General features: G+C 42.1%; 1 protein-coding gene across 1 annotated transcript in view; it reads right to left on the bottom strand.

Moving 5' to 3' along the window:
• Window positions 1-12,146: 12,146 nt before the first annotated feature.
• The window catches only part of LOC148964995 (uncharacterized), a 52,238-nt gene continuing 45,485 nt past the window's right edge, over window positions 12,147-18,899 (bottom strand). Inside the window, exon 2 of the mRNA XM_089127570.1 lies at window positions 12,147-14,274. Within this exon, the coding sequence (XP_088983696.1) occupies window positions 12,188-14,263 (2,076 nt within the window). The 5' untranslated portion in view covers window positions 14,264-14,274 and the 3' untranslated portion in view covers window positions 12,147-12,187. The remainder of the gene's footprint in view (window positions 14,275-18,899) is intronic.

The raw sequence follows: 18,899 nt of genomic DNA, 5'->3' as shown, positions 1-18,899 counted from the left end.
GATGGTAAAATTTCACAAATGTGTGCGGGGAGGACCACCCCGCTGCATCACAAATGTCACCAATAGGAACTCCTGACACAAGTGCCTTAGAGGCAGCCATACCCCGCGTAGAATGGGCACGGACAGCCAAGGGGGAAGGCTGACCTGCCGACTCGTAAGCAAGTGAGATGGCCTCGACCACCCACTTACTCAACCTCTGCTTCGATGCCGGACAACCTCTATTAGGAGGTCCAAAGCAGACGAACAGCTGCTCAGACTTTCTCCACAGGGCAGATCTGTGGACATAGGCATCCAGGGCCCTCACAGGGCAGAGCAGATTTAACCTCTCCTGGTCTGAAGTCTGGAACGGAGGAGGACAGAAGGCCTGCAGGATGACAGGCCTGACAACGTTTGTCGGGACCTTAGGGACGTACCCCGGTTTAGGGAGGAGAAAGGCCTTCGCCATACCGGGAGCAAACTGAAGGCACGAGGGAGAAACCGACAGAGCCTGAATATCTCCTATCCTCTTCAGGGAGGAGATGGCTAGGAGGAAAATGGTCTTTAAGGTGACAAATTTCTCCGGGACATCTTCAATGGGCTCAAACGGTGCCTGGCAGAGCCCCTCCAGAACAACCGCCAGGTCCCATGTCGGTACCCTTGTGCGCACTGCTGGCCTCAGCCTCAAAATACCACGCAGGAAACGGCTTACCAGTGGGTGTCTCCCGAGAGAAACTCCACTCAAAGGGATGTGGTAAGCTGACAACGCCGCCACATACACCTTCAGTGTGGAGTGGGATAACCCTGTGGAGAAACGCTCCTGAAGGAATTCCAGCACCGCCGACACCGGGCCATTAACTGGATCCAACTGGCGCTCTCTACACCAAGAGGTGAACATTTTCCACCTCAAGGCATATAATTTCCTCGTGGACGGAGCTCTGGACTGGAGAATGGTCTCTACGACCTCAGCCGAGAGGCCTGACCCTATGAGCTGGGCCCCCTCAGAGGCCAGGCCCATAGTTTCCAGAGATCTGGGCGGGGGTGCAGTATCGACCCGCATGCCTGGGAGAGAAGGTCCCTCCTGACCGGAATCTCCAGGGGAGACCCGTCCAGGAGAGAGACAAGGTCCGAAAACCACACTCGGGCCGGCCAGTACGGGGCTATTAACAGTAGACTGACCCTGTCCCGGCGAACCCTCTCCAGAACTCCTGGGAGCAGAGCAATCGGGGGAAAAGCGTACAGGGGTGACCTCGGCCACTCCTGCACCATCGCATCCACCCCCAACGGGGCTGGTGGACTTAGAGCGAACCACAGCGGACACTGTGAATTCTCGCTGGAAGCAAAGAGGTCTACCTCGGCACGACCGAAATGATTCCAAAGGAGCTCCACCACCTCGGGGTGGAGTCTCCACTCCCCGGGCCTCGGCCCCTGCCTCGACAGGAAGTCTGCTCCCTGATTCAGATAACCTGGAATATACATAGCTCTTAAAGAGAGAAGTTTCCCCTGGGACCACAAAAGGATCTGGCGAGCCAGTTTGTACAGAGGGCGAGAGCGCAGGCCCCCCTGATGATTTATATAAGAGACCACCGATGTGTTGTCTGACCGGACGAGCACATGGTGGCCCCTTAGGTCTGACAGGAAGTGTTTCAGAGCCTGAAACACTGCCAACATCTCCAAGCAATTTATGTGCAGATGACGAAGATGGTCCTGCCACAGACCCCGGGCTGAGCGACCACTCATGATCGCCCCCCAGCCTGTGAGGGAGGCATCCGTTGTTAAAGTCACACGACGACACGGAGCTCCCAGCACCGGTCCCAGGGATAGGAACCAAGACTCTTTCCACACAGCCAGGGCACGGAGGCAACGTCTCGTGACCCTGATCGTGCGAAACGGGTTTCCCCTCGGGGAAAACCCTTTGGTTCTGAGCCACCACTGTAGCGGTCTCATATGCAGCAGGCCACGGGGAATAACGTTGGACGCTGCCGCTAATAGACCCAGGATTCTCTGATAATCCTTGACCGTAAGTGACTGGCCTAGCTTCGCTTGCCTGACAGCTGCGAGAATCGCTGCTATACGGGCAGAAGACAGATGAGCCTGCATTGTCGTTGAATCCCAAACGACGCCCAAAAAAGTGGTCCTCTGAACCGGAGAAAGCACACTTTTCTTGGCGTTGAGTCTCAACCCCAACCTTCTTATATGGGCGAGGACGACATCTCGATGCCGAATCGCCTGATGCTCCGATTGAGCTAGAATCAACCAATCGTCGATATAATTCAAAATGCGAATGCCCTGGAGCCGCAGCGGAGCCAGAGCCGCGTCCATGCATTTCGTGAAGGTTCGAGGAGACAGAGCTAGGCCGAACGGAAGAACCCGATATTGGTACGCTTCGCCCCCAAAAGCGAACCTCAGGAACTTCCGGTGTTGCGGAAGGATGGAAATATGGAAGTAAGCGTCTTTTAGATCTATCGTGACAAACCAGTCCTCGGATCTGATTTGTGACACGATTTGTTTGAGAGTAAGCATTTTGAACTTGAGCTTCCCCACGGAGCGATTCAACAGGCGCAGATCTAAAATCGGACGTAACCCCCCATCCTTCTTTGGAACGATGAAATATCGGCTGTAATAACCTGACTCTCTGTCGGGAGGAAGAACTCGTTCTATCGCCCCCTTCAGTAATAACGTTTTCACCTCCTGTTCCATAACCAGAGCCTGCTCGGGGACCACCACTGTGGGTAGAACCCCCCGAAAGCGAGGCGGGCGCGACCTGAACTGGATCGCGTACCCTAGCTCGATATTCTGCAGGACCCATTGAGACACATTTGGAAGACTTTTCCATTCCGCCAAAAATTCTACTAAGGGTACCAGTCTCTCGAGACTGGCCTCTGGATGTTGTAAACTGCTCCTCTGTGTCGGCGAGCGTCCCTCTGGAAAACACTCGCCGGGACCGACCACGCCCCCACCCGCGGGCTGGGTTAGTAGACCGGTCCGCTGAGGGCGCCGCGAAAGAGCGGGCACCGTATACAGCGGTGAACACCTCTCTTCCACGGTGGGGACCACCCTCAGCACCCTGACAGCACCCTTGACGTCAGGGCTTCTTCGACGAGGCCTTCCTGGCAACAATAACTGTCCTCAGATCAGTTTTGTCCCGGGAAGACCTCGCCTGAGAGCGCCGCGTCTCAACCCAGTTTTGCTGAGGCGGAGCGCGAGACGCGACGCTCTTCTTTTGTTGCGCTCTATGCGAGGAGCTAGGCGGCGGGCGGGGCTGCTCGCGCCCAGCAGCCCCGGAGACATGCACCCGGAGGGGAATACATTTCTGGAGCGCCGCTACCTGCTTTTTTGCCTCCTGAAACCTTTCGATGACTGAATTTACAGAGTCACCGAAGAGGCCAACAGCAGACAGCGGCGCATCCAGAAGGAAAGCTTTGTCTTTCTCTTTCATATTTGACAAATTGAGCCAAAGATGCCTCTCCGTGGCCACCAAGGCTGCCATAGAGCGGCCGATTGATCTTGCCGTCTCCTTGGTGGCCCGGAGAGAAATATCAGCTGCTTTACGTAGCTCTCCCATGGTTTGCGGGCTAATAACTTCCCCCTCACTAACTTCCTTCAGTAAATCTGCCTGGTAAGCCTGAAGAATAGCCATAGTGTGAAGACATGAGGCTGCCTGTCCCGCCGCCGAATAAGCTTTGCCCACCAGCGCCGAGGTGTTTCGAAGCGGCTTGGTGGGCAACGCCGGCACTTTAAAAGACGATGCCGTATCAGGAGAAAGGTGGCTCGCCAACACTTCCTCCATCCTCGGCACCGTCCCATACCCCTTACTCTTTACCCCAGAGACGTTAGAGTATAATGATGTTTGCTGGGTGAAAATCCTAGCAGAAACAGGTCTATTCCAAGATCTCGACACCTCAGTGTGTAGATCTGGAAAGAACGGTAACTGCCGGCGTGGAAGAACTGAATGAGATGAGAGAAAACGCTCGTCTAATTTACTCTTTACTTTCGATTCACGTTTCTCTGCTGGCCACTCAATGCTTAACTTCTGCACCGCACGAGTTAGAACATCCATAAGCTCCTCATTTGCTGGAGACTGGGATGGCGAGTCCCCTGTCTCCATAGTGTCCACACTCACAACATCCAGCTCCTCGGAGCTGGATAGCTGCAGCGACGGCGCCTCGTCCCGAGCGGGAGAAACCGCAACGCGGACCCCCGCTCGATCCGAGGCGCCGGATCTGTCAGGTAAGGGCAGAGATAGAGTCCCTTCGGAACTCGTCTCCATCCCCGCTGACAGATCCATCTGCGAACCCCACGATGCGAGCCTTCGCTGTGCCTCGGCAGCAGCGGGACCCGAACCGCGGAGAGCGCGAACCGAGCCACTCTCCTCAAAGAGAGCCCGGCGGGAGCGGAGCGTCCTCATGGGCAGACGCTCGCAATGCTCACAGCCAGCCCCCTCGAGAGCTGACTGGGCATGATGCACTCCCAGACAAGCAACACACAGGTCGTGTGTATCCCCACCCGTGATGTATCGTGGGCAGGGAGGAACACACTTCCCAAACTGCTGCTCGCTCGCCATAATATGCCTTTTTAGTTTTTTTTTTTTTTTTTTTTTTTGTGTGAAAAACTCCTGCCTAGCAATCACTAAGGACAGACAAAAACACCAAATGGACACAGACTGATATAGAGATCACACAGAGAGCGCTTGCTGAAGACTTCAGAAGCTGTCGCGCTTGTGTTTGTGGTGTGCTTTATAGTTTCCTGGTCGATACGTCACCCCGTCTATGACGTTCCTTCTCGCCATTGGACTGATTTCATACGTGCTTCATACGCACTCACGCAGGGGCGTTCCCATTGCGATTACACGCAGCTCGAAGTTCCCTGAACGGGAACTTTTGTTATATGTTTAATAAATGACAAGACGAAAATGCTTAGTTCCTTGAGTTTTATTTAAATTGTTCTTTGTAAAGAAAAGCTAGTGATCAAGTCATATTTTGCAAGGTCAGCAATAATACTCTGTGTGAAATAGTGTATTTGCACTTACGCTGAGGTTTCCTTTGAAGCAACTCTATCTCTAGTGCCATTTTTTTCTTTAAGTAGACAAGTTCTATTTCTCCCCCTTATTTTAGTTTTTTCAAAATATTCAATTTTCTGTGGAAGACTCCTATTATATATGGAATGAATATCACCCTGTGTCATTTGTGAGATGTTTGTGTCACACATGCCTCATGCAACAAATAAAAACGAAAGGTTGTCTATACACTGCCCACCTCTGTCTCCTCTGTGCAGACTCTTCTGTAGGCCTTTCTGTAGATGTGGACTCCTGCAACTCATATTGCAGTCAGAAATAATAGGGACACAAGAATAAATTAAGTAAAGTTATTTAAGTACTTTTAGGTAGTCTACTTCCTCCAAAAGACAGTCACCTAAGAGGGTTCCTTCACTGTCCAGTGCAATGGAAACAAATGGGTATTACAAAGTGTTGCATTTTTTTTCTCTTTTGATGTAAAGTTGCAAAAAGTCAATAACTCATGGCAAAATAGTTTAACATTAACATAAGTTCAAAAGTTTTCACTTTCACAAGTCAAAGCAATTTATCATTACTCAAGATTTACTGTAACAGTTAAAATGACTATACCAGCCTATACTTAATTTAATACAGCAACAAATTCTTTTACAGTGTACTAAGAGAATTTAAAGTTAATTTACCAGTAATAAAGGAGTTGCTGCTACTGGTCCTGCATGTGGGTCTGGAAGAACTGAACGCAGGGAGTATATTAAAGTTCACCAAAAATCTCAAACGCTTGCACAAATCATGACTAGATCATGTAGTAACACTTGAGTAATTACTAGTTAGTTCCAATGATCTTCACTTTATAATACGGATGCCAATAATTAGTAATTCCCACAGAAGTATCTAGTAACACTTTCATCTGTGAGCTATTACTTACTAATTATTTGGATCCATATTATAAAGTGAAGATCATTGGAACTAACTAGTAATTACTCAAGTGTTACTACATGATCTAGTCATGATTTGTGCAACCGTTTGAGATTTTTGGTGAACTTTAGTATACTTTTAGAAAATGTCTTTAGTAACACTTGAGTAATTACTAGTTAGTTCCAATGATCTTCACTTTATAATACGAATCCAAATAATTAGTAATTCCCACAGAAGTATCTAGTAACGCTTTCATCTGTGAGCTATTACTTACTAATTCGTTAATAAGAGTTTATTTTAGTTAATAGTAGTTACTAGATTGTTAATAAACTTTTTCAGTAGTTCTCTGGGAAGTATTAAAAAAATAGTAGTTATTGATTACTTAATAGTGAACTACCACTTTCGTCTGTGCGCTATTACTTACTAGTTCGTTAATCAGAGTTTCTTGTTAGTTAATAATAGTTACTAGATTGTTAATGTTGTGTTACTCATTAGTTCTTGTGTAGTTATTCATTAACGAAGGAACCGTATTCTAAAGTGTTACCGAATATTCTTGTACTGTACTTCACTTTCACCATGTTCTAGTGTGGAGACTCTGACAATGAACAAAGTAATTATGAAATTAATTAAATATAAAAATATATACTGTAATAACAAGTTATAAAAACATATAACATGGCCACCACAAACGCATTACATTTGCCTGCTACTTTTCCCCAGCCCTCTCTCCTGGCTTTTACACAATTTGAGGTGTTCCCTGCCATTTTAATTAAACATTAAAATTCAGCATGACTATTTCTTGCTCTGCTGCAGAGAAAAACTGAGTGCGCTCTTTGTCCACGGTGAGCAGCCAATAGCAGAGTTGCTGATCAATGTTTCTACTATCGATACATAGCCTATCCCCTTTTAACCCAACGCGAGAACGCGCAATTATCTCAGATAACTCAATCCAGCTATACTAATCATAACCGGCAGGAGTGTTCGAAGAACCCAATAAGCCGCATCATGATGAGCACGATGATATTATCTTGGATGTCTCATTTGATCTCGGATGTTTTATGCAACGTACGAAGAACGGGCCCCAGGTGTGCATCAAAACCTAAACAGAACACACACACACACACACACTGCTTTTTTTAATCATTTTTTATTGTATTTTTAATATTTGATTTAGCCATTTTTATGTTTTGATCTTTTTGTAAGTTTGTTAATGTTCTTTTTCGAAATAAAACCTTTATATTTAATTTGTTCGGATGGATTGTCATCATAGGCAGCGCTAGGGAGGGGCTTGCAGGTGCTTCAGCACCCCCAAGAAAGACCAAAGCACCTCATTAGCACCCCCAACCCCAAAAATAATATCTGGAAGCAATTATATTTTGGCTGTATAGAAAACAGTTTACTAATAAAAATCAATGTTTTCGTATATTCTAATTATTAAATGATAAAATAATTCAAGACAAACATTTTACTCATTACACATATGCGACGTCCGACGTCAGGTCACGTAAATTGCAATGTATTAGAATTATTTGGAAAGATGGAGCGTTTCCTTCAGCCAAGTAAGCAAACTCGTAATTCTAATTTAGTTTGCGAAAATGTACATAAATTTACCTCAGCCCGAGGTTGACAACGTTTCAGAATCGGATTTTAACTGTACGGTTAATGCGTTTGCCTCAGATGCAGAAATGGCAAAAGTTACAAGGCGTTTCAAATGCACCTCCTTTGCATAGGTCTGTGCTCTTTAAATGCTGTAAAAATGTAAGATCATTTTAGATGATGTTTTGTATGCTTTATTTTAGCAGCTTGCAAATTATTTATGCTATCTATGAACGTTGGGGGAAAGTAGGCTTTTGCGGCTCGCGATTCAATTTATCGCCGTAGCGATTGCATGTGTACAGGACGCCGGATAGTGTTGCCATGAACTTGCAATGTATAAATATCAGCCTGGCCCTCGCGGCCTCGAAACACTCGCGGGTCACCGGGAAAAGTCCCGACTTGGATTGCCACTCCGCTACTGACCGGCGGCCACAGTATCATTTGTGCTCGCGCATGTCTCATGAAGCTGCCGCTTCTTTGCTGCGTGCGTGAGGAGAAACACAGACCTCGAGGGACCCATTTGTCTCTTACAAATCTGGAATGCGGTTATTCATAAAAGTATCAATTCTAATAAATTCAGGTATCGTTAGATTTTTAATTTCCAAGTATCGCGATACTTTTGAAGTAGGCTTATCACTGCACCGTGCAACACTAATATTGCGCAGCTCCCCCCTGTCAATCATCTAGCACCCCCTCAGCACCTGCGTTAAAAATTTTCTGGCGCCGCCCCTGATTGTCATTTATGAGAACCTGTTATATTTGTGAAAAGAATCCTTTAGCCATCATTTTGTTGTCTATTACATGTATATGTAGTCGTTTAATAGATTGATGATGTCACGAACAGAAGAGGGACACAGAAGAATGGCAGGTGAGAAGCTTTATTTAATAAGCAGATGGTGGAAGTGCACAAGCCTGAGGTAGATATTGATGATTTCCAGACGATGGAAGAAACCAGGATCTTTCAGGAGTGACAGGGAGTCTAAGGCCTTGTCCACACGGACACGGGTATTTTTATAACCGGAGTTTTTCCCTCCTGCGTTTAAAAAAAAAACCTCTGTCCAGATGAAAACGCAAAAACACGCTATCATGTGCTGTCAAGAGCATGCAACACCAGCAGGCGGCGATATAAACCTAACTGTAAAGCAACGTTAGCCAATCAGAAGCCGTCAGCGCTGCAAAAACTCCGGTTTCACTGTCTACACGACAACACAGCAACCGGCATTTCAGAAAATACTCACCCTGGCAGGGGTTTTTTAAAAAATGTTCGGTTTCAGTGTCCTGATACTGCGTTTCCGTGTGGACGAACGGCCGAACCGCGTAAAAAAAAGTCACGGTTATAAAAATACCCGTGTCCGTGTGGACATGGCCTAACATTCTCTGAGGAGACCAGACAATAAATGAAGGGACGTGAGGGTTTTTAAGTGCTGGAAGTGATGAGCGGTTGCAGGTGTGGTGAATTAGTATTCAGGAGATAATGAGCGAATGAGTGAATTTGGGTTATTAGAGCCTGATGGTGTGGCAGGTGTTACAGATGACTAGTCTATTCTTGGGCTATGCTTAGACGTCTATTAGATTTTCAGTGACAGTCCAAATTTAGCCTTGTTTTAGCCTAGACATCTGGGCTATGTTTTGAAGGCTATTAGACGTCTTTTAGATGCAAAATTACTTGCTAGCAAAATGTCTTTGAACGAAATAATTCAAAACGAAAAAAAAAAAGGCTACTCTCTGATTATGTAATCCATTATGTGCATTTCTCTCTATAGGCGTGTTTACTATATGGCGATCGTCAACTTCATCTTTACAATGACACTGTAATAACAAATCAATGGACTCGTCACCGGATTTACAAATGCACATCTTGCTTGTTGGACGCACACATATTATGTTGAAATAACGAGATATTATGTGGAAATAACATTATTATTAATAATACATCTTTTAGAATATTTGATTGAATGCTGCATGTTGTGATTGTTCAATTTACTAAATTAAAACTTTAATTGTGATCATTAAAATAATTGAATATTAAATATTTAGTGGCCAAGTTTTGCTAATTTATTAACAGTATATGTATATAAAGGCCAATAATTATAATTGCGCAGCTCCCCGTCAATGATCTAGCACCCCCTCAGCACTTGTGTTAAAATTATCTGGTGCCGTCCCTGGCACTTTCCCATTGTTCTCTCTCTCTCACAGACTCACACGATTTAGCTATTACATTTGTGTTGTGGTTATGAAGGGGTCCTTGGATTTTTTCTGCCCTATGAGGTGTCCCTATCTCCAGATAGTTTGAGAACCCCTGCTCTTCCATCACCTGCAATCAAGATATCAAGATTAACATTCAGCTAAGTTCACCATCCAGTTCTGATTCTCTGATACATACTCACCAGTCTCCTCTGCTGTTCACTCCGTGCCTCTGTTCAATAAACCATATTGGAATTTACGACCTTTCTGCTTCTCTCTGTATCGTGACCGGAGCATTCTATCATTTACTTCTTTGAGACTGACTTGAACATAAATAATTATAATATTAAAAGAAGTTTCATGAAGCCTGAAGACTACAGATTTTATTGAAAGAAGTGTTCATTTTATGGTAAACATTAATTAATAATGCTGTGGCTGTATCTTTATAACATCCTGTCCAGCTTTGGGATAATATTAAGATTTTAAATGCCTGTTATTGATAGCAATTATTAATATAATCAACAAGTAAAATACATTTTGTTCCCTTCATCCCGTCATTATATATTTAGAACAATAATATCTGTATATTGTAATATTGACAAACTATATATTATTTTAAAGCTTACAATCTCTAGTTTTCATATTTGGTTAAATATTTTCATTTTTTTTTTTTAAATTAAAATACAGAGTAGTAATTTATCAATTTGCAACAAGAATATTTCATACTCATTAGTGTGTTTAGGCCTTTATTTTAAAATAGCAATAAGCATGAACAATCATGAAAGATTGGTTGAAACCACCCATACTACTTCTGAATCTACTTCATAAATTGCATAAAAATGATGGGAATACATGGTTCAGATCAATTAAAAGATTTATGAAAATGGAGGTGCCCTTATATGGTCAGTAAGGAAGCTTGATTGTCCGTCTAGTGAAAAGGTTTGGTACTGCGCCCAAATAAAATCTTACTGAGAGCTTTTTTTTTTACATTGTACAGTTTCATAAACTCAAACTTACATAACTTTTTTTTTCTGTTTCACTTTCATAATTTATTTCACTTCTACAATAATCTGGCAAATGTCTTTAAAACAAGACCAAAGGTCTAATTCCAAAAGCATTCTTGAATTACAACCACTTAAGTTTGGATAGTGTTTTGCATGTCTATGTGGAAAAAAAAGCGATGTAATATAACAATTAGGTAATAACATGAAAACTCAGAAGTGGTTTGTTATAATAATCAACATCTATTAACTTTTTTTAAATTTATGTTGATAACAATGTCTATTAAAAACCTTAAATGTGAACTCTGACCAACAGGTTATACAGGTTATTCAACAGGTTATACAACAGGTTATACAGGTTATTCAACAGGTTATACAACAGGTTATACAGAACAGAACTTATCTTTAGATAAGAGTTTTGGTAACATTTTACAATGAGGTTTCATTCATTGATGTTGGTTAATTTATTAACTAACAATGAGCAATACATTTGTTACAGTATTTAATAATCTTTGTTAATGATAGTTCATAACAATTATATTGTAAGCTCGGAACCATTAAACAATATTAACAACTTTTGGTAACTTTTGATTTTAATAATGTATTAGGGTAAGAGATGTATTATGAAAAATGTAAATGTAATAATGTAACAAGTATTTTATAATGTAAAATGTAAAAATTTAACTAGTAAATGAAATCAACTGAGAATAATAGATTTACCAGTAGATTTTATTGTTAGTAATGTTGACAACTAAAACTGTTGTAAGGTATTACCAATTTCTTTAAATCATGGTAAGTTATTAGGAAGCGGCACAAATTGGCAAGCATAAAAGTCCATTATATGTAATTAAAATCAATTGGATCAACAAAAATCAACAAAAGACAATATCAGAACAAACGCACTTAAAGCAGAACTATAACAGCTGTTTGTTGCTTTCCATTAATATTTGCATAGAGTACTTGTCTAAATAGAAACACACTATGGAAAAGTAAAAAGAAGTTCCACTAAAACCCAAAAAGAAATGCATAAGCAAACACTATAAGTAATATTCCACTAAATGCGGATCCTCGAAAAGATGTTCTCCCGTTCCCCACACTAAACAAAACTTCAGATTTTGAGGGATAACAGGAATTGTTGTTGTGTTTGTCTTCTCATTTATTTTCTAAAAAGCAAGAGAGATACACAGTTGTTTAAATCCTGATATCCTAAACTATTTAAATAAAGGTTGAAATCAAATTAAGGTGAAATGTGATTTCAGTATAACAAATATTTAGTTTAAATATTACAAAATTGTAACATTTTCTTTAGTGAAATTTCTGAATTCATGACGCTTTAAAAATACTCTGACAATCCCGATTGAAGAAAAAATGTCAAATAATAGAATTAATAAAATTACCCATTATTTCTACATGTTAAAGAAAAACAAATCTTCAATCTGAAATATATATTATTCAATGCTTACCAATGTAAAACTGGAAATACACATTTCTTCAGTATATTCTCTCAATAGTATGATGCTTCTTCTGCCTCACTGAATCCAGCTTTTACAGAATCTTCAATCATCTTGATTTTCTCTGGAGGAACATCGGGCAGAATGGCAAGCAAATCTCGATCAATCTTTTTTATTCTTGCAGTGCTTTTCTCTTCAAACTCCTCTTTATTCTTCCGGACAAGGTCTAAGATGCCTTTCTGTGCCTCATCACAGGCATCCTGGAGCTTTAGTCGCTCTCTCAAAAATCCTTCGTTATTCTTATCCATGGTCATCAGTTTGCTCAGTGAACTGACACGGTCCATCAGGTACTTGTCGGAAATCTCTGTGTATGTTCCAGAGATCATATGGACGAGACTAGCAACGTTACAGGCTTTGGAGGCTTGAGTGTACAGCAGATCTTTTGAGAAGAGTTTGACATTGTAGGAGCATTTTTGTGTGTCCTTGGATGTTGTGACAAAGTCTGTGAGTGTTGTGCTCAGGCTGGCACTCACAATGTTGGAAACCATCTGAAAGAAGCGTACCATCTTCGCCCACTGCTCACTCACTCTCCCCATGGCCTCCATTCCTTTGAACAGCATATCTATGGTATCTTTGAAGTTGATCTCTTTCACTTTACAATTTCTCATAGTGACCAGAATATCAGTTAGCTCCTTCTGGTTATTCTCAAAGCTCTGCACATAATTCTTATAGGTCTCTGTTGTGTTGTCCAACTGAGCTCGGGTCTGCTCAATGACGAGTCGTGCATTCTCTGATGCTCTCTGAGAAGGACGCATATTCTCTGACTTGTTTTCTTCTTTTTGCATCATTGGTGGCTTTGGAGAAATGGCTGGAGAATGTGTGTTTTTTTTGCTTTTGCAATCAAAATCACGAGCTGACTTGATCAGATTCGAGACTTTAACTTTTATCTCATTGCTTTCATCTTTGTCACATTTGCCATATGGTGCATATTTTGCCAGCTGGTTGCATATTTCCATGCCATTGTTGCATAACTTCTGAGCTTCTGTCTTTGCTGGGCATTCAGCGATTTTCTGTAATTCGTCTTGGATTCTTTTGAACTGTAGTTTAATGTAATCAGTTTTTGTACAGTTTTTCTTCTGATCAAACAAATTTGTCCAATCAATTTCATCATCCTCACAATTCACGTTCATTTGCTCCTCAATGTTCTGCACATATTGTACGATTTCACCAGACTTACTATATGGAATTATTTCAGCAGCCGAATCTATTGCATTTTCCTGATATTCAAAGTTGCCCACAGTATTATCATTAGTTGCATAATACGCATTTCTCCCCACTTTATGAGCCATAACAGTTAACATTCCATCAATCAGGCGTGTCATGTTCTCTGTAATCCCACTCACAAAATCCATGCCAATCATATCCCATCCACTAGGGAGAGAATCCAGAGCTTTATTGTATTTGTCACGAGCCCCTTCCATTTCCTTCTTCATGTCACTCATTGCCTTCTCAGTCCTTTTCTTGGCTTCTTCAGATGACTTCTTTCTCAGTTCGGCCTCCACTAGTTTCTTCTTGATTTCTTCCATCTCTTCCCCATAAAAGTTCTGTGCATTCACACACACTTCTAACAGCTCGTGGATGGTTCCGATGACATCAGAAAAACGCTTTTGAGTCTCTTCAGACAACTTTAGACATTCATCTGAAATGACTTGGATAGTTTTCAGCTGATTAGGAAGAAGTGCTTGAACATATTCATCATCATCCTGGAACAGAATCTTCACAGCTGTCTTCATGCAATCTGGAACACGGGCAGTGTGAAGGCGAATCTGATCCATGTTCTTGTGGGCCTCATTAAATGCCCCCCAACCAGAGTTACACACTTGCATGAGGCAAGCGCGAAAGGAATCAGGGTATTTGATGAATTTGTATCCTCCTATGGGGGGGTTGTTATTGATGGAGAAATCTGTTGAGGACGAGATGAACACCAGCTCTCCCAGGATGGCTATTGAAAGCGGTGCTGGAGTCAGATACTCTTCCCAGTTGGCATAGGGCTGCATCATGAGTTTGGTTTGGTTCCTCATGTCCTCAGCAGTGGTAAGGCTTTGGATTCTCTTTGCAATGCTACTCATGGCTTCTATTTCTGCAGAACAAACACATAAATGAATAAATAAATAAATAAACAAAACAACGGAGCTCAATACGACTCTGGGTAAAAGGTGCGTTTGATTTGATTTTCCTCTTGATCACTAATCTAATATTTAGGCTAATGTTTTCTTTTTCATTTTGTAGATTTAAGTAGCAAATTTAAAGGGCACCTATTATGGCATTTAAAATGTTCCTAATATTGTTCTGGGAGTCCACAACAACAGTTGTACATGCATACAATGACAAAAAACACTTTTGTTGTCTTGTAATATGCATTTATTTTTACCTGATTTGCTCACCGACTCCCTAATGATTCGTGCAACGACTGCGGTGATTGGTCCGATGACCCAGTCAGTTATTGTTTGCGTTAGCCCAACGCATAAACATATTGATAAAGCACTGCAGTACTACAATATGCTCTATTCTTGGCTCGTTTCCACTGAGCAGTCAACCCGGTCTCATCCTAAGACGTCATGTAACTGAAGTTTTGGGACGTCTTTTGACCATACGTCAATATTCGCCTTTTTAGGGCCCCCTTAAACATCGGTAGATGAGGTTATGGGATCCTAACTCTACCCCAGACCTAAACCTAACCCGTCACCTAACTGACGTTAAAGGTAAAGCGTCAGTTGTATGACGGCCCGGGATCGCCATCTAGCGACGTTTAAGGGGGCCCTAAAAAGGCGGATATTGACGTATGGTCAAAAGACGTCCCAAGACGTCAGTTATATGACTTTTTGGGATGAGACTGTGTTGGAGCAGTACGGTACGGTACAGTACGGTTCGGGTCAGTAAACCATGATCCGGCAAGTTTCCACCGCCAACAGTACCCTACAAGATAGGCGTGGTGTTTGCCGGAAAGAAGCGATCAACGTCATTTTCGCGCGAAGAAGAAAGCGACAAAGTAAACACCAATGGATGGCATACAGCAGATCTTGTCCTTGCTTCTCGGCCTGTTTGTCACAAGAAGACAAGCAATATTAGACATTTCTCAATACCAAGTACGCAAAGTTCTCAGCTGAAGCACTCCCGAGGACGCGAGTCAGTATGGTACTGAACCTTCCTTCAGTATCAGCCGGCTCGCGAAACCACACTTGAAAGCATTTACAGGTCCTTCTAAAAAAATTAGCATATTGTGATAAAGTTCATTATTTTCCATAATGTAATGATAAAAATTAAACTTTCATATATTTTAGATTCATTGCACACCAACTGAAATATTTCAGCTGTTTTATTGTTTGATGATTTTGGCAAACAGCTCATGAAAACCCAAAATTCCTGTCTCAAAAAATTAGCATATTTCATCCAACCAATAAAAGAAGTGTTTTTAATACAAAAAAAGTCAACCTTCAAATAATTATGTTCAGTTATGCACTCAATACTTGGTTGGGAATCCTTTTGCAGAAATGACCGCTTCAATGCGGCGTGGCATGGAGGCAATCAGCCTGTGGCACTGCTGAGGTGTTCTGGAGGCCCAGGATGCTTCGATAGCGGCCTTAAGCTCATCCAGAGTGTTAGGTCTTGCGTCTCTCAACTTTCTCTTCACAATATCCCACAGATTCTCTATGGGGTTCAGGTCAGGAGAGTTGGCAGGCCAATTGAGCACTGTAATACCATGGTCAGTACATCATTTGGTTTTGGCACTGTGAGCAGGTACCAGGTTGTGCTGAAAAATGAATCCTTCATCTCCATAAAGCTTTTCAGCAGATGGAAGCATGAAGTGCTCCAAAATCTCCTGATAGCTAGCTGCATTGACCCTGCCCTTAATAAAACACAGTGGACCAACATCAGCAGCTGACATGGCACCCCAGACCATCACTGACTGTGGGTACTTGACCCTGGACTTCAGGCATTTTGGCATTTCCTTCTCCGCAGTCTTCCTCCAGACTCTGGCACCTTGATTTCCGAATGACATGCAACCACTGAGCAACAGTCCAGTGCTGCTTCTCTGTAGCCCAGGTCAGGCGCTTCTGCCGCTGTTTCTGGTTCAAAAGTGTCTTGACTTGGGGGAATGCGGCACCTGTAGCCCATTTCCTGCACACGCCTGTGCACGGTGGCTCTGGATGTTTCTACTCCAGACTCAGTCCACTGTTTCCGCAAGTCCCCCAAAGTCTGGAATCGGTCCTTCTCCACAATCTTCCTCAGGGTCCGATCACCTCTTCTCGTTGGGCAGCGTTTTTTGCCACACTTTTTCCTTCCCACAGACTTCCCATTGAGATGCCTTGATACAGCACTCTGGGAACAGCCTATTTGTTCAGAAATGTCTTTCTGTGTCTTACCCTCTTGCTTGAGGGTGTCAATGATGGCCTTGTGAACAGCAGTCAGGTCGGCAGTCTTACCCATGATCGCGGTTTTGAGTAATGAAACAGGCTGTGAGTTTTTAAAAGCCTCAGGAATCTTTTGCAGGTGTTTAGAGTTAATTAGTTGATTCAGATAATTAGGTTAATAGTTCGTTTAGAGAACCTTTTCATGATATGCTAATTTTTTGAGATAGGAATTTTGGGTTTTCATGAGCTGTATGCCAAAATCATCAGTTTTAAAACAATAAAAGACCTGAAATATTTCAGTTGGTGTGCAATGAATCTAAAATATATGAAAGTTTAATTTTTATCATTACATTATGGAAAACAATGAACTTTATCACAATATGCTAAGTCTTTGAGAAGGACCTGTATGTTTGTAAAGCAATCGTCATTAAAATGACGCGAACACAGCACAAGGTTCGGGCTATACTTGTGTGGTATTGTTGTAAATATAAACTCTAGCCACTGGTATGCTCGTCCCTGGGCAGTGAAAAAAAGTTTGCTTTTGATTCGCACTTCAGAACACAGCGTCTCGTCGACATGATGTTTTCAAGTTTTCCCTGGCGTCTGAGGCGAGCGCAATAAGTGGGCGTATCTTATTCAAATAACTTGTCAAGTTGATGTCATCTAGATAGAGAAAATGCATCGTTCGTCTATCGATTCATATCAGCAACTCAGAGTCGACTCTTACTTTTGAGAGACAATAACTTTGTATATGGTGAACTTTCATATTTAAAACTTTGCAGGATGTTTTCGTTCACTTAGATCTATGTTACACACTATATGAAAGGTAATTTTCAAGATTTTGAGACAAAGGTTTTGCTAATGAATTTCTGTTCTGTGAAAGGTTTTTTAATAGCGGAAAATATTTAAAAGTCTGGTATTTGGGGTAAACTGGCCTTGCTGTTGTGGCGAAAGACACAATAATTAACAATGAACTAATCCTGACTAATCCATTTGTTGGCATGACAGGGTTAGATCCAGATGGTAAGTATCATATATAAAGTTAGAGGTCCAACGTAGAGATAATCACTGTATTTGCAATAATTGTAGGGACTCCTTCGATGCTTTCAGAATATTTACTAAAAATAATCTTGTTTCTGTGTTTTTTATATATATATAATATTTTTGATGTTTTTGCCTTTTATTTTGATAGGACATTTAGTTGACAGGAAGCAAAGTTGGAAAAAGAGAATGGGACCGGATTGGGAAGGTCCACAAGTCAGGACTCGAACTAGGGATGCCCGAAGCACAACTGCTCTATATGTCGGCGCACTGCCCCTGAGGCTTTACATACATTTTATTTAAAAGGAGCCTTTCTCTGCACTCAAGGACACCGTACAGGGATACATAAAACATTTAAAAGCAACAACATATCAAGAATAAAACAACATTCAATTGACATCAAGTGGAGTATGCAGTTTTCAATTTAATGGGGGAATAATAAAAATAATAATGACACTCAATGCAACATTGAAACAGCGAAATCGAACAATATAATACCATGAAATACTATTAAAAAAACAAGAGGAAGGATAGGATCCTTACAGTCAAAACAATATTAAAAGTTAAAGAGAGTATGCCTGTCTAAAAAGATACGTTTTTAAGTAAGTTTTAAAAGTAGTTATGGATGTGGAGTGTTGAATGTAGTGGGGCAGAGAGTTCCAGAGATATAGGGCTGAATGACTGAAATCTCTAAACCCCGTGGTAACCAGACGAGCGCAAGTGGAAGGATGAGCTGAATGAAAGAAGAGGACCTGAGAGAACGGGTGGGTATCTTTATATGAAGGAGCTCAGTGAGATACTTAGGGGCAAGATTATTGATAGCTTTAAATGTAAGGAGAAGAATTTTATACATTATGCAATATTTAAAGGGAAGCCAATGAAGTTGGCACGGGCAGCAGCGTTTTGGACTAGTTGTAATTTATGAATTGATTTGTCAGGTAGCCCATATGGGAGAGAGTTGCAATAATCTAAGCGGGAGGTAACCATTGTGTGAACCAGAATTTCAGCGCTGTTGGCCGAGAGAGTTGGACGTAAGTGAGAGATGTTACGTAAATGGAAATATGCTGACCGAGTGATATTATTAATGTGGGACTGAAATGACAGAGTGCTATCTAGGATGACACCCAGACTCTTAACATGAGGGGAGGGAAACACAGATGAATTATCGATGGAGAAGTCGTTTATTTTAGAGAGGATGTATTTGGTGCCAATAAAGAGGATATCAGTTTTGTCACTATTAAAGAGCAACGTGCAGGTTGGACACCCCTATATAGCATAGTGTATGTTGATGATAAAACAACTAGATTTTCTG

Source organism: Pimephales promelas, chromosome 25 (assembly GCF_988280905.1).
Source record: "Pimephales promelas chromosome 25, fPimPro1.hap1.1, whole genome shotgun sequence".
In the NCBI taxonomy this organism is placed as follows: domain Eukaryota; kingdom Metazoa; phylum Chordata; class Actinopteri; order Cypriniformes; family Leuciscidae; genus Pimephales; species Pimephales promelas.
The sequence above is the reverse complement of the archived record's forward strand: the minus strand, read 5'-3'. Positions and strand labels throughout refer to the sequence as shown.